The following is a 16876-nucleotide window of genomic DNA, read 5'->3' as shown; positions in this document are numbered from 1 at the left end:
CGAATGTCCAAATCAAATCAAATCTACCAGACAGAAGTGGAGATATTCTAGTCTGGACGAGGTCCCGTTGCGCTCACAGAAAGATCAATAACACCTTCCACAGTGAAAGTTCAAAGTCCAGTGGAGAAGGCCGAGAGAATCAGAGCGGCGGAGGATTATTGGAAGTCGATGACTCGTCTCTGCGAGGTGCGGCCTGATTGGTCCTGTTCTCAAGGTCGCCTTGACGACCTGGCGGGCGGATAGACAGTTCAGCGTTGTCAAAGGAGGGGATGGACCATGTGGGGCAAGGTCTTTGAACGACAACACAGCGCACGGTTCCTCCACTAGGACGCAGGGAGACCTGCCAGCTTTACTTGGCGAGACGTTCAGCCGCCACTGTTAGGGCAGGACGACGAGGACAGAGCGATAGAGAGAGGGAAGAAAGAAGGTAGAGGGATGGAGAGGGAGGCGGGCGTACGGATTAAGAAAATAGAGAGAGCAAGAGTCCCAATTTACATGTAAAACATGTTTGATTTAACACTTGTGTTGCTATTTGAATCCATTCATCGGGAGGTGGCTGGCAGATGAAACAGTGAGCTCTGACAAAGTCTGACAAATTGATTAATTTCTACGGAGAAAATATGCAAAAGCTGCGGGGAAGGCTGGGGTCTACTTTAATCACATGGAAGGCGAGAAGGATGGAAGCATGAGGACAGGGAGGAAAGGCAGGTGGGAGGAAAGCATGATGAAAGAGGGAGCGGTAGTTCCGGAGTTGAGCTGGAGAAATCCCTGGACCACTTGGCCAGGTAATTAAGCAGCCGCAATACAAAGAGTAATCAAAGCAAACGCCCTACCTGGGTGCTGACGAACGCTGACTTTTGAGGGAATATGACGCGAGCGTGGAACACAATGGTACCGCAGACCGATCGTAAGGCGGTTCAGTATAGTTATTGTAAAGAGAAACTAATGTGACAATAACAGCATGTTTGGGTCGCTCCTCATTGACGGCGCAGAAATGAACAGACATTTCACAGGTACACAAACCAAGACACACACACACACACACACACACACACACACACACACACACTCTCTCTCTCTCTCAGCCGGACAAAGCCACACCGTTTGCTCATCGGGTCTATTACTGCATAACAATCTGACAACGTTTCATTATTCCCCCCTGCAGCAGCAAGAGGTTTACCCCCCTTGGCCCCAAACAGCTTAACTTAAGCAATCCACCAGCAGAGCACAGGCAAATGCACACACTCACTAACTGGCGATGAGTATCCTCTCCGAGGAGCAGTGTAAGGCAGTCCTCATACAGACTAAACGTGTCTTGCCTTTAAACAAACACAGGCCAACACACAAGCTGCTGTCCTCCTGTATATTATTCTGTATGAAAAGGCATGGAGTCGGCCAGTGAGCTGCATATTCTCAGAGGTCACTCAGCAAGAGCACAAAAGCTCCGGCGCTTCGAAAAAAGACTTCATCACCTCGTTACGCTACGGCACACACACACACACACACACACACACACACACACACACACACACACACACACACACACACACAGAGGAATAATCAGCAGCAGCAGACAGATACTAATTGTGCATCATTCAGTCAGTCCCCAGATCAGTCTGACAGCTAGTCCCAACTTCCCTGCAAACACGGCGCACAACTCATCTACTGTAGAATCAATAATGACGCCGACGCCGACACCCGGACTCACGGGGGGGGGGGGGAGACGACGAAGAAAAAAGGAAAAACACTCCAAGTGGCCCCCATCGAAACGGCGGCGGGTCATAACATGCAGTCGTTACCGTATGTGCAGTTGCAACACAGTCTGAGGACCAGAAGCACCTCCATATCCATCATCTCCTCTCCTCACTCTGTTCTCCTGCTCACCGCCTCCTTTCTCAGCCAGAGACAGGCAGAGAGAGAGAGGCAGAGAGAGAGAGAGGCAGAGAGAGAGAGGCAGAGAGAGGGAGGCAGAGAGAGAGAGAGAGGCAGAGAGAGAGAGGCAGAGAGAGAGAGAGGCAGAGAGAGAGAGAGGCAGAGAGAGAGAGAGGCAGAGAGAGAGAGGCAGAGAGAGAGAGAGGCAGAGAGAGAGAGGCAGAGAGAGAGAGAGGCAGAGAGAGAGAGGCGGAGAGAGAGAGAGAGAGCTCACACATGTGCATGTTTGCCTCCCAAAGCCCAACACTGCATACATGAGTAGAAGGGACAGATGCACATGCACACTCACAAATAGACACATATAGATGAGACAGACCAACACTTACCCTCCATCGAGACAGTTGTGCTACAATCTTTGGAGTCTTTAGGACCTTTTACTTTGAGGTTCTGAAAAAAACCACAACAGAGGAGTGAGATGATCAATTGAATTAACCACGTCGCTCCCACACCCACACTAACTAACACACGTGCGCACGCACATGCACAGCCCTCTACTTGCTCGGCTGAGGCTGATGGAAGTAATGAAGGCGTATATGGTCACTGCAGCAGACTGAGAAAGCTTAAGAAGATTGGTGCCTTGAATACTTAAAGAAAACGTAGTTTTCTCACATGCCCCCATGGTGAACAGAGAATAAAAGAGTCTTGTTGAACCATTTGTTTAATTTCATAAAGACTTTTCTCAATTTTTGTGATTCTCGTCCACCGTGGAGGCAAAGAAAAACAAAGTTTCCTTCAGATACTCGAGTTGAGTAATTAATGTCCAAACGGGCATTTTGTGGATGAAGGATTCCTTTAAGATGTTAATTAAAAAAAGAAATACTAAAACTCCAGTTGAGTAATCTGATGTACATTGTACCACATTATAATCTACTGTTAAATGCTCAACAGGAAACGGAGGGTTTTCTATTTAGAAACTAAACCTGACCATCTACACAGCATTAAAGTGTATTCAACGTCCAGGACGTTGACCAAGAAATGGGATCTAACTATTCCTTGCGTAAAGCTAGCATGGAAATGAGGGAGTGGGAGTAGGATTGAGATAACCAGCGTTATCACTTCTGTCACAGTTCATCTGCCCAAAAACACTAACAAGCTTTACGTGTGCTCATACACTGGAGCATATTTTAACATCAGTGTATCTGTCAATTGTGTTTTGAGCTGGTGTTCCTCAAAATAAGATCACGTTTGCCGTAAACACTGTTGCTTCCAGTCCAAAAGAGGATGTTTCGACCCGCCTTGCTTACCCTCTGCTGTCGTTCGACGTACATTTGACTCCTTCACTTTATCGAAGAGGATTAACGTGATGGTTTAAGACACTTGAGGCCAAATAATGGATTATGTGACAAGAGAAAGACAGCGACTCCTCATATTACAAAAATCAAACGGCTCATGGCTTTCTTACATCCTTGCAACCGCCCCTCGAATCAGTGAATCTTACCTCAGATATCTTCTGGAACTGTCCGTTGGCCAGGCTGCATTTCTCTGCCGTCTCTAGCGCCACCTTGTAGTTGTCCACAAAGGCCTTGTACACTCCCAACTGGCTGGCCTGTGGAACACGAGAGAGAGAGAGAGACGTTATGGGGGACAGGAGACAACGACAGTGGCATGAACTGTTCATGACTGGCATGAATTGTTTAAAAAAAAAGGACAATTCAGACCCATTGAGCAACGTGTTTACTGTCTGATACATTTACTACTGCAACACAGTGAGAGTCTGGCGTGACAGGAAACCAAAACATAGGGAACCAAGTGCAACTTTCATTCACCTTCAGATAACATTTCTATATATACTTACATCCATAGTGTCATGCGTTTGTATTCAAATTCATATAGGGCTCTGGCAGATGAATTAATTGACATTCCCATCAGGACTTTTGCCTGGATTAAGGAGGGGGTGTTGAAAAGAGTGCTGCAGTCCCTCTTTGGCTCTATCTGCATATATAAAAGGATCCCCCCCCCGTACAGTAAAGCCAATGCACACAGGCTAATCACATTCCCGTAGCGCTGCTCTGTGCAGAGCTGCCGCCTGAGACAGATTCACTTTCTCTTTCATGAACAGCCCCTCTCTGCTGCGCTGTATGTGCATTGTAACACAAGCTGCAGACCAGCAGTGCATGAATATGCATCCTGCTACAGCCACGCTTGAATGGCCGGGCTGAAGAGCTGACTGCACCGTATTAAAGCAATGAGATTGGTTTCAATTGAATAGAGTGAATGAGTAAGACTTCTTACTTTTGTCCTTAAAGCCCCCCCTTCTTTCTATTTTCATTTTAATGTCCTCTTCTCTACTTCCCCTCAGAGTGTGAAAACCATCCAGCCTCATATGACACCTCGAAGATGATGTTGGAGATCAATAGTCGTCATAGGAACAGACGACAGAGGAAATAAAACTATTAGCCAACAGTTATAGGGGAGGCAGCAGTAGAAATAGACATTTTCTTGCACTTCAAAATGCCTTTCAGATGCCTTACATCCTCACAGCCGAACGCTGCGGGGCCAAACCATGTTTCTAACAATATCTCCTGCATGATTGTATAGCTCTGAATGCAACACACAGAACATAGTCCACTCTGGATGTTTCCCTTTAGAGGATGCAGAGGACTCATATATATATATATATATATATATATATATATATATATATATATATATATATATATATATATATATATATATATATATATATATATATATATACACACACACACATTATGTATATTGGCTATATAGGGAAAGATTGAATGCAGCCAACTACTCAACGCTTGTATTCCAATTGTTATGCAGACATCAGCATGATGACTATTTAGCAATGAGCAATATCTGTATTCTGAACAGCTTGACGACAGCCGACTGACTTGCATATCCAAATCCGAGTAAACAATTAACTGCAAAATTAAATGTTTCACAAGCAGCACTCTGTTGTCTACAACAGCCACAGTTCCTTCTGTTGCCCAAATACATTGTTCCTCCTTGATCTTTAACACTCAAATGTCAGTCAATCGATCAAATGTCATGTAACCAACATATGTTGCCAGTTACCATCAAACCAGGGAGATATCACCACAACACTGCCTCTCAAATGACCAGCATCACAGTGTGGCCCACAGACCAATACATGAAGCATAATGTCACGGTGAAATAACCCCGACCCTAAAATGAGCGCGAGGTCATTTCATGCGACCTCAATAACGCGCAATAATCCCGGAACAAGACGACGCAGCAGACGTTCGAGTCCTGAAAACGCGAATAAACACGACGAGCAACCACATCTCGTGGAAATCCATCCAATAGTAGTTGACAAAAATGTCAACCAAATGTCTGACCATAACGTGTGTACGTACAATTCCATTGCAATGCATCCAATGGCCGAAGACCCTTCCACTTCAAATGTAGTCTTGTACAATCGAGGCAGTCACAGGCCGCCACTCGGCCCCTTTCCTGTCTGAGAAAGGTGAGCAAAGCTTGAACTGTGGCTGGCTTTCATGACAGTTTTCTGCAACTCTGTCCCTCTTTGTTGCTTCAGTGGCCTCCACGCCGCTGACGAGCACCGGTAGGAAGTGGACCAGCTAATTACGCTGCCATCTGTACTCTCACACTGCCACTCTGACTAAATGTTTCGCCGCCTCATGACACGCTGATGTACGCAGCACAGATGGGAGCTGATGACTACACTGATACGTGTCACTTGGTGGTGCGACTCCTGGAGGTCCAGAGAGAGGAAGTAGTTATCAAACCACTGAAAAGGATTCAGTTTCTTCATTTCCTCTGCTTGTAAATAGAAGCTAACGTAGCATTGCCAATCAATCCGCTAAAACATTTCAACGCCGTTGAAAACATCTAAATTAACACAATTGTGATTTGAAGAAGGAAATATCACCACAAAGAATAAGTGACAAGATAAAGACATATCAAAGCTACATTTTTAGTGGTTACTAAAGAGTATTACAGTTTGATAGCCAGCACCAATTATCTGTTTGTGCTGTTCACATAAACTGAACAGCAACGTAACTGGACATGGTTAATTTCTGTACTGTAAATTATTAATTTACTGCTACAGCTTGTCAATTTTGGGTGAAAAAGGGCGAACTAGCTAACCTTAGTTTCTTTGGTCACTGACTTGTTGTGAACACATATGAGTTATGTACTGGACAGAAGTACAGTAGCTAGTAGTTACAGATGCAGTTGTTCAGCTAAGCTAGCTAGCTAGCTGCGCCACCAGCTAGCTAGCTTAGCTGGTCTCTAAACAGATGCTAGTTAACAAGAGTGCTAAAGGGAGAAGAAACTTCTCGAGGAAAGTCTGTTTCATTTGTTTCCTTCTCTAAACTTCACCTGCAATCCTTGACAGTGCGTTACTAATGATAACCTTTGCTGACCTGAAACCTTTTGTGAGATGTTGAAAATCAAAAGCGAAAGCTGTCAATATGGCAGAAAGCCCCATTTCATGTTAGAACAAGAGAGACATGCTCGTCAGGTTCCTCATAACGGACGCTGTTGTGATATACATCTGTCAAACCCACAGGCTGGTTACAATCTGAACAGAGCAGAAGCATGTACGTGTACCTTTACTTTCAACCTTATAACAAACTGTGGGACACATTTATGGTGACAAACTGTAATTGATAAAAAGATCAGACCTGCAGTCTAACTGTACGCTCAGATATTGTTCACAACTTCATACGTTAACTAGAAGTTAAAGTCTTGGCCGTGAGGAGTGTGTCCGTCTGAGCTGGCGTGACCTTTATTCTCGTGCTCGAAACAAAACAGCAGCTCCTGATTTGGCAAAATGGATCTCTCATAATGGGACATCTGATTAACACGTAAGACTAAATTACGTCCCCTAAGATCCAAACACATGGTGCTATCTGAATACGGGACATGTTCAACTACTGGAATAATGTTAGGGAAAGCCATCATTTATAACTTGTAAGTTATTAACAAGAGTTTATTGTCTATTATCTTTTAAAAAGCAGATGTCAAAGAGAGGCTGTAAAAGTCACAATAATAAGGATGGCAAAAAAAGATGATAATTTGGACAAAAAGAAAGAAAGTTAACTTTGTTAATGGCTTATATATGTCCATAATAAAAAATATTAAGATCATCATTGTATTCTCCATCTTCAGTAGTTTTGTTCCGAGGTTGCTGACTGTGGAGAAAGCCCCGTCGTTTCCGTAGAAGAGGCTCACAGATGTCCGCCAACACTTTCTCTAAATAGAGAATTTGTTTGCCCGTCTAGTTTCCAGTCCAGGAAAATTACAAACCACAATATTCTGTCACCACAGTGGTACGTAGTCAGGGTGAACTAACAGGACACAGTGTGCCAAGGTTTATTTACACTACTGCTCTCAACTCCAATGGCCAGTTGGAACAATTTAGTACTCACAACTTTGACTGATGACTGCTTCTGCATTTTAAACACCGAATGGACACATAACCTTGCAAATGTCCTCTCTGTGTGGAGTCATAGTCCCCCACTCGAAGTCCAGTTTCTTACATTCAGGCAGAAAGCGTCCATTGCAGCACGTGGTGTCAGCCTGCCTACAGTATGCCAATCAGATGTAATGAGCATCTAAAAAGAGTCACGCGCACACTCTGCATGCACTCGCGCTTACAGTATGTTATGTGCCGAGAAGCCCTGTTCAAAATGCATTATCCACTCACTGAAGATGTGACAACTTAATGATGTAACACAGAGGGGGTTCTGGCCGAGGCCTGCACACACAGACACACACACTGACCGAGAGCGCCTGGTTAAGAAACATAATCCAGCGCAAATATGACGGTGTTATGGATCGGAGGCTGCAACGCTTCTGCTAATGCACCCAGACCACAGATAAGGGAGAATACGTACACATACACGTACACACACACACACACTTTCTGGGCCCTCGTCACACTCACCAGCTTTTGGAACAAATGTCCCACGGTCACCTTCTCGTCCCACTGCTGGATGTTGGGTAAGAGGGCGTCGTAGAACTCCTTGTGGATCTCAAAAATGTCCTGTATTTTGTAGAAGATGGTCTCCACTTGCTGGATGGTCAGGACGGGCTGCGAGGTCGTGGCCGTGGCTTTCAGAGGACGCATGGGCTGGAGAGTCGGAGACAGACAGACTCAGTGAGACAACCGAGGACCAACCGTGATATACCTCTACCTACAGTGAAATAAATATGGAACTAGAAAGCAAGACATCAGACCTTTCATTTTATGTTTTTTCTTTATCAAGATACGTTGTATAAAGCATTTCACCATGGCATCATGTTCTGATAAAAATGTGTGTGTGCACGGCGGGTGGGCAGGGAACCTGAACTACAGTGAAAACAAAAACACTTTCACGTCACGGAAACAAACTGATGCTGACGGGACAGCCTCATCCTGGCTCGTCATCATTATCATCATCATCATCATCATCATCATCATCATCATCATCATCGGGTTTGACAACAGTGTTTTCTCCATTCATCTTCCCATGTTACGGGTGAAGACAACAGCATGTGATTATGGAGGCTGCACAAAAATAACATTTTAGTCGTTCCAAATGTTACTTATTAAGTTTAAAACTAAAGACAATGTACTGCTCCACATTAACATGATGGGAAACACAATAATAATAATAATAATAATAATAATAATAATAATCCATTTAATTTATATAGTGCTTGTCAAGATACTCAAAGACACTTTACATTATACACCGTAGACACAGCTACGGGGAGCAATGCAGAGATAAGTGTCTTGCTCAAGGACACATCGACTAGGGCAGGGATTGAACTGCCAACCCCTTGATTGAAAGACGGGCATGTTAACCACTGACCCATAGTCGCCCCACCACAATATATAAACAGTTACTAATAATAGCAGATCTGTATGAGTGTGTAAAAAGGGGAATGAGGTCTGAGGCCATGCTGGGGAAGTGTGTGTTAACAAATCCGCTCATTCTCAGCTCAGTACAGCTCACTGTGTGGCATCATTGCTATTGATATGTTGTAAATAAGAGCACCTGAACACTGTGATATTCAAGGCTTGTAGCCCCTTCTCATATCTATATCATCTGGTTTATTGACACACGAGATGTTGATGAACCAGGAGGAATGGAAATGAAAGGAGCTTTCTAGAGATACCCTTTTAGCCTAAAAGTTACGTTCCCAGACAGACATGATGCCAAAGTTCTCGAGCTCTTCTTGAGGTCTATTAGTCCTTTAATGTGGGCTATCTGGCAGGTGAGACACATTATATTTCTTCTCCATCTCTTTGAAGCACATTGAGGTGGTTTGTTGTGTTTGTGTCTGAAACAGCAAGCTATTAAAATGGACTGGTCCGTTCTCCTTGCCATGAGTTGCCTCTTGTGGTATTAAAGGGTGACCTGGATCGCATTTCCCCATGTTTTCATGTTTATGGGACTAATGGAGAGATTTTTTTATATTGGTCCAGCATCCGCTAAACAGGCTGGAATGTCGTCGCTCGGGGCAGCTCCTCGCTGTAAATGTAAGTGCACTAAGAGTGCTTGTTTTTGCCACAGATCAGACTGTTAGTGTAAGTGTCTGACAACATTATGAAAAAGACCCTACAGAGAGATAAAATGTTTGTTATGGGTCATCGACTGACAACGCAAGTTTGAGAGTGAGTGGAGAGCGGAGTACAGAAAGGGTTAGCTTTGTGTTTGATTTCGCCGATTTAAACGATGTGGTGAATGTTGTCTGACACTAATAACAATAACAACTAGTTCCCCCGAGCCGTTTAGCGGCTACCGTCTGCAGCGTCCTCCCTCAATACCGGACCAATGTTAAGAATGGTTGTCCCCATTAGACACAGAAATATGGCAAAATAGGATCCAGGTTAAAGGTTTGCCTCCTGACTACAGCGTTTTATATTGCAGTCTTTACAGTTTGCCGTCAAACTGACTCGATGCTGGTCAAAGGGCGTCACGTGGCAGGATATGACATCGAGCGGCTGAGCATTGGGGAAGCACGCTCTGTGAGCGCTGCATGACACTGCAGCGACTGTGGTCTTGCTTTCAGTTTGACTTCTAACCCCTTATAACAGTTGCCACCGCTCCGCTGCAGCACGCTGGGTGACGTGACGCTTTCCCCCCCTGAAAACAAGCTCCATCAGTGTCGGAAAGGGAGATTATCTTCACTCCAGCTGTTTCATTTGCACACACTGTCCAGCTCAAAACAATGTGGGCCTTTTTGTTGTTGTTGCAACGTGTGTGTGTGTGTGTGTGTGTGTGTGTGTGTGTGTGTGTGTGTGTGTGTGTGTGTGTGTGTGTGTGCCTCACCAGTAGCAGGGCCTCCAGCTGGTTAATGTAGATCTCCTCGCTGGCCAAGAAACCAGACAGCACCAGTTTCTTCATCTCCAGTCCTTTCTCTCCGTCTCCCTGCAGGAGAAAAACAGACCCCGAATGTAATAACGCAATAATGACACGTGTAGTTATGCATCGAATACAAACAAGGGTCCTTTTGGTAAACTACTTGCATCCAGGATTGATTTCATCACAGTGACTCAAGTTCATTTCCTGCATGATGCCACAGCAGTTACCCCATTAGGTAAACACGCAAAGTGTGTCGGAATGAGCGGCGGCTGTTTATTAGCCTGAACACATGTAAATAGATGCTTCCTCTGTGGGGAAATCTTACTCCTGGGGCTTCCAGGCAGTTGTTGTATTTTGACTTTAATATCGAGGGGGGGGGGGTCATGGAGCGAGGGCCAAACAGGATGCACAGCACGTTTAGTCCTTTGCTGAGGGAAAACACGGGTGGGAGTGAGACTTGTTCAACAGGTTAAAAAAGGTGAGAGATGCAGCTGCAAGCAGTGAGCAGGAACAATTAAACTGAGGTACCCGACTCACACGTCTGTAATTCATCTATTGTGGGTGGAACTGTAGACCATAAAAGGGTCCAAAAGTACTGCAGTTCTAAACAAAGCAAAGTATATACTGGATTTTAAAAGTATTTCAAATGATGTACTTATTTGGCCATATTTTAGTTATTCAGAAGCTGAGCCTAATTCAAAGCGCTTTAAATAAAACATCAAAAGACAACATGATTAACATTCATGTAAATACAATTTGAAAATTAAATAAAAAACAACAGAAACCTGTCAATAAAGAGCCAATAGAATAATGGAATAGAACAATGCAGTGGAAGAAAATATGGAATAAAAGGCAGCAGCAAACAAACAAACAAGTATACAGCCTTTATTTAAATAAATGATCTCTATATTGGAGGATGTGAACTTATTCAGCGATGTTTTAAGTTTATTCATCGTGCGACTGAAGAGTCAAAAAGATAAATTAAATTATATCCATCTTCAATTTATGTAAGAACATGAACTGTGTTAAAGTCTGCAGATCAGCACGCGGACTCACTGGTTTTGGTCTCACCATCTCATCTCGTTAGCAAGCCATTGATAAAAAACTACGCACCATGTGATATATAGATATAGATAATAACAACGATATAGTAACACCTACTGCATGAGTCACACTATACTGTAAACAGAACAGTGGTGTTAATATAACCTAAACAAGTGAGTTTCACTTTATTTATGACGCTTGTTAAAACACGTGTCGACTAAAGCTACACAAGCAATCCTCATTTCAATAATCCTTCATAGTAAAAGTGGATATACTTGATAGCGAATCAACCGGCTGTCATTCACTGCCCCCCCCCCCCCCAACCCCAAGAAAGTGGAGAGTGAAGTGTCATATGTACTTAAAGGGAGGTCAAAGAACAGCCATAAGTACAGAAAGGAAGATTAATTATTAACACGACCAGATCCTTAAAATGATATCGGCACCGCCAGCGCTGAGTGATAAGACGAGGAAGGAGCCATGACCTCATTGTTGTATTAACCCAAACACCGCTGACGTCCACCTTCTGACACTGAAGTTTGAAATAACAGCAGAGGTCTAGCAGACAATATTACCTCGTCCCACTTTTAGATATTTACATGTGAATCACACGACACACAGCACATATGAGAAATAGTCAGTCATGTTTTCACAAATGCAAAGTCACATATTCAAACTCTGGAGTCACCGCGACGAATTAGAAGAAGAACGAGGAGCGAGCGCGTCTCTTCTAGTTATTTGCGGAAGGTTTCCAGTGTTTGAGCCGACGACACGGAGCACCGGATGGTTTTATTGCTGGAATATTTATTTACTTCATGACAAACATGAAGAAAAATCTCCCTTCGGATTCAAACCCAACGCCAAAGAAGAAGAAGCTAGAAGTGAGCTGCATTTCCTCTGAGATGCTTCTGAGATGCTTCTGATATGCGAGTGCAGCTGCAGGCTCATCATATTTATATTAAGCGCCGCCAACCACATGCGTGTGTCCACATCTCCAGACAACTTTGTTTTAATTAATCTCGTGGTGTTGTGGTTGAAATGACGTCCCAGGGCAACTCCTAACAAGATTTCTGAGACACGAGGATCTGTGCACTCTTCCCGACTCTTGACTGTCAAAGTATGAAAGAGCTTAACTCCTTCAGTGACTAACAGGTCACAGCCAGATGAGAAAAAGGAAAACAAAACAATAAAAGGAAAGGATAGGAAAGGAAAGGGAAAATCATTTTTCCCCCCCAACAGTGGGAATATTTTCCCTCGACTGTACAAAGAGCTACTGTGTGGCGAGAGGGCAGCATGAGAAATACATGAGCGCTGAAAGGACTTTCTTTTCTTTTTTCCCATGGCAACCTGCTTCTGTTTCCTGCACTTTTTAGTAATTGTTTTTCTTTCAAAAGAAAATAGCCGCATGCTTTTGTTTTGTTCTATTATTTAAATGATTGTATTGTGCCCTCTGTTCTTATTCTGTGTGATAAAGGATAAGCTGCTATCAAGAATTACCTGGGAACAACACACTGCAGGCAGCCCTGCCATTTGATAATTCATCTAGTGGGAGGAGTACACACACATACACACACACACGCGCGCGCGCGCACACGCGCACACACACACACACACACACTTCTTAGCAGAAAGAAGTTACTATTAGAAACGGAGCAGCCACCCTTACAAAGCAGCAGAGTGAGAAGACATGTGCTCCAGAGTAGCGTCTTCAAGCCCCGCTGTCACACGCATACACACACACACTTGCACACACACGCGCGCGCGCACACGCACGTTGCACGCAGAACAGTAGCAGCACAGTAGCAAAAAAGCACCAGCAAGACTTTCCACTTTGCTAAATATAGCCGAGCATTCATGTCCGGTCAGGGTGTGAGTCGCAGAAGTGTGTAATGTGTGCGAGTGTGTGTATCCCCCTGCACCCAGCTGTCCAGCCGCTGTCTCACCTTGAACTGTCTATGTGTCGAAGTGATGGGATCCAGCTCCCCATCTCCATATTCAAACACCCCCTCCCCCTCCTCCTCCTCCTCCTCCAGCACCCTGTCCAAGTAGCACAGCACCTCTTCCTCCTCCATGATTCTCTCTTTGTTTTCTTCCTTCCTTCCCTCCTCTTTCTGCCTGAGATCCCCTCTCTTCAGGGCCTGCCTGGACACATCAGTGTTTTCCCTTCAGATCAAGTCGTCTGGACGCCGAGAGAAAGAGAGAGAGAGAGACAGAAAAAGAGAGAGAGAGAAAGAGAGTGGACCCCGCCTACACAACCCCACCCCCTTCCTCTTCTGGGCTTCCTGGTGCGAGTGTGTGTGCGCGTGTGTGTGCGCGTGTACCGCTGGTCCACCTCGGTCGATGAGGTCTGCCCCCCCCACCCTCCCTCCCTCCCTCCAAGCCCCGCCCCTCCCCTCACAGCCACTTCCTCGATGATGTCCGCTCCTCACTGGGAGAGCCGCTCGGCGTCACCCTCCGCGTATCTCCGGGCAAGAGGCACTTCCTTCGGACACAGTCTCTCTCTCTCACCGCTCTCCTCTCCCTCCATTGTGTGTGTATTGATCTGCTGAGAGCCGAGACCAGCTAACGTGCCGCTAGTGCGGCTGAGTCTAATTACAGGTCACGTGGCGCACCGGTCAAACCGCAGTTTAGCTCCGGGATGGAAAAATAGTGAGAAGCAAGAAGAAGAAAAAGACACGTGCGTGTGCGTGTGCGTGTGCACCGAGACGAGCGGGAAATCAATAGCTCTGGATGCAAGAAAAAGGAAGTGATCGACTTCAAGTCCCGATCAAGATGTGATGATTCAGCCATGAGCTCGTGTGTGATCGGTGAATGGATGCGGTTCAGACACCACTGCCCCCCTCCCCCCTGACCCTGAGATAGCACTTGACAGGAAGTCCGCCTCCCAGCTGCTTGTCAGCCTCTTCAGGGTGTCCCCACATCATCTGCGCGCGGGCCATTTCCGAGAAATTAAGCTTGCAAAAAATCTGTGCGCGCTCCTCAGGTTGCACAACGGCCGAGCCCATAATGTACACGTGCAGGTCTAAACGGATTGTAGCAGCACAGGAATTAGGACGGAAACGTACATTGATGCTCGTGGCTGGAATGTCATTCCAAACCACCAATAAGGGCCGAGAAAGAAACACAGAAGAAAGAGGACAGGGGAAAGAAACAACCTACAAATAATACATTTAACACAAAGGATAAATAAGGAATATGGAGAAAACAAAAGCATAAAACTAGTCCATTATATATATATAAATGTATGGCTCCAAATCACCAATTTGCCCTCTTTCCTTCAACCCTCCATCCAAACAAGAAAAGTCCTTTAAAATGAGTTAACGGCAGATAAACTATGGTTCTAAAGCAAATAAAAACCTCTCAAGAGTTAATTGAAATCTCATTCTTGAGATTTACAAACGCGCTGCCCATGCCGAGTGCCTGATTCCTGGCACGGTGGTGTCAGCGTTGGCTGCCCCATGTCAGCAGATGGAGAGCAAACTCAGCGGAAAGAGAGGCCGACTTAACAAGGCGGTGAGGGGATGGACCACTTCAGTGGAAATAGACTGTTATAGTCCACGTGGCTGCAGCGCCTGACGAATCCTCCAAGCAGCTGGGACTCTGAAGTGCTCTGACTCACTTTGCTGTAAGCGGAGTGGGCAGAGTGGGTGAATACACACAGAATATGGAACCAGAGATTATCTAGATCCACATTTTTCACTCTTTTTAACATTCTGCATATTTCTACAGAAACCAAACCACCATAACAAAACTGTCCAGCGCTTCCTTTTTGTATTCAGATATATTGCACATAGTATTTTATAGTATTTTTCTTCTATTCTATACTTCTATTCCTTCTACATTTCTTTATTGTTTCTTTGTTTTTGCAATACTTGCTTTTGTGTTGTAATTTAAAATGTATATTTTGTTTCATATTATTTACGTTATGCACCAATACATCAATGCCAATTCACTATGTGGAAAATCTACTTGGCAATAAATCTGATTTTGTTGTTTAATCTCTGCCATGAGGTTAAAAAACAAACAAAAACAAGGTTGGCATTTTTAACCGCAGTCAACAAGCAGTAAAAACACTTTTTCACTCCCCCAAAAATGCCTTCTGCAACCAAGTTATTCAATAATTTAAGAACAACCTTTCTTTATAGTGGTTTGTATAAACCAAATGAACATTATATCCCATCAAGGATACTTAATTGTAGCGATTGAATCCTTTAACTTTAGAAATGGTTTCATCAGGTGGAGATGTCTTACCCCACATGTCCACTAGATGGAGACACATTCTTACTTACAGGAGTGGACACCCAGCACAGCGTGACTTGCAATGAATTCAAGAGAACAATAAACTTAATCATTCATAAATCACCGCTACAAGATCAAGGTCAATAATCAAGGCCACATTGTATTTACACTATAATAATAATAATAATACTTTGATTTTATATAGCAATTTTCTAGGTACTCAAGACGCTTTACATAAGGCAGAGACAAACAGAACAAAACACAAATAGAAAGACAAAGGAGCAAACAAACAAACAAACATTTTGGGTAAAAAAAGAAAAACTGGAGAGTTTAGAGTCATGTAGTGGAGGGTTAGGGGTTCAGGGGTTAGCAGGTGAAGGCGAGTTTGAAAAGGTGAAAATACTGTGATAACAGCACCGCTTGGAGAAGAGATACAACATAAAGAGCCAATGGGCGAGAGCAGGCTGACGTAAAGAGCACACAGAGCAAGAGGGAGCCGTGAAAAAAGATGATCCTGAGGCATTTCTACAAAAAGCGTCCAAAGAGAGGGAAGGGAGCCTTTTACCGGGAAAACTCCCATTTCTGTTTAATGTGGAAGTGTGACACAAAAGTCTGATCCATAACTATCAGGTTGTTTTCATGCTGCATGTCAAAGCTGCTGTGTGGCGGGAACGCCTTCTCTCTCTCTCTCTGTGTGTGTTTGAGGGAGGGTCGGTTCAGGTCAGGCTTAACATGACACACACACACACACACACACACACACACACACACACACACAAAACAATACGGAAGTACATTCCCATATATATATACGCTGAAATAATTATTGGTCCCTGGTTTTGCTTCTCCTGTCAATAGCCTGGGTAGAAGAAGTAGGCGGAGTCACTGTAAAGTCAGCCATTGGTTTGTGGACTGTGGTTAAGAGTTTGACGTTTTGGACATTGCCATCTTGGTTTTAGGTTGTCGCCCTCTTGGGAGTTCATCAAGCACTGGATAAGACATTACTAGGCAACATAAACAGTTACAATTAACGTTCACGCACTGTTAAAGGGAAAACACGGACAACGCTGTGGTAGCCACCTGTCAACCCCAAGGTAGCCACAATTTATGGGACCATAACTTACTGAATTCTGTATTGACGAAGACTTGAATCGGAATTGAGACCATAAACTCGTGCTTACAATGTTTAATGAGGTAATAAATCAAGTGTCCAGAGGGGCATTTGGTCATGGACCATGGATCAACAAAATCACAACAGTGACCAGTGAATAAACAAGCGAAGCAGTGTAGGAATTCAGATAAGAACTTCTGGCCTTTCAGGATTTTCACACACTCTCCTTTAGAAACTGGCCTGGAGG

General features: G+C 44.3%; 1 protein-coding gene across 3 annotated transcripts in view; it reads right to left on the bottom strand.

Moving 5' to 3' along the window:
* abr (ABR activator of RhoGEF and GTPase) overlaps positions 1-16876 on the bottom strand; it is a 97449-nt gene that overhangs the window by 46255 nt on the left and 34318 nt on the right. For 2 of the 3 annotated variants that reach the window (XM_034549559.1, XM_034549560.1), the window contains 4 exons: positions 10206-10304; positions 7832-8017; positions 3371-3478; positions 2259-2319 (listed from right to left, as the gene is read on the bottom strand). In XM_034549559.1, coding sequence (XP_034405450.1) covers positions 2259-2319; positions 3371-3478; positions 7832-8017; positions 10206-10304 — 454 coding nt within the window. Of the gene's footprint in view, positions 1-2258; positions 2320-3370; positions 3479-7831; positions 8018-10205; positions 10305-13222; positions 13592-16876 lie in introns of those variants that run through there. The other variant, XM_034549561.1, reaches the window with a different exon arrangement.

This window comes from Cyclopterus lumpus, chromosome 14 (genome assembly GCF_009769545.1).
Source record: "Cyclopterus lumpus isolate fCycLum1 chromosome 14, fCycLum1.pri, whole genome shotgun sequence".
Lineage (NCBI taxonomy): Eukaryota > Metazoa > Chordata > Actinopteri > Perciformes > Cyclopteridae > Cyclopterus > Cyclopterus lumpus.
This window is presented reverse-complemented; position numbering and strand designations above follow the sequence as displayed.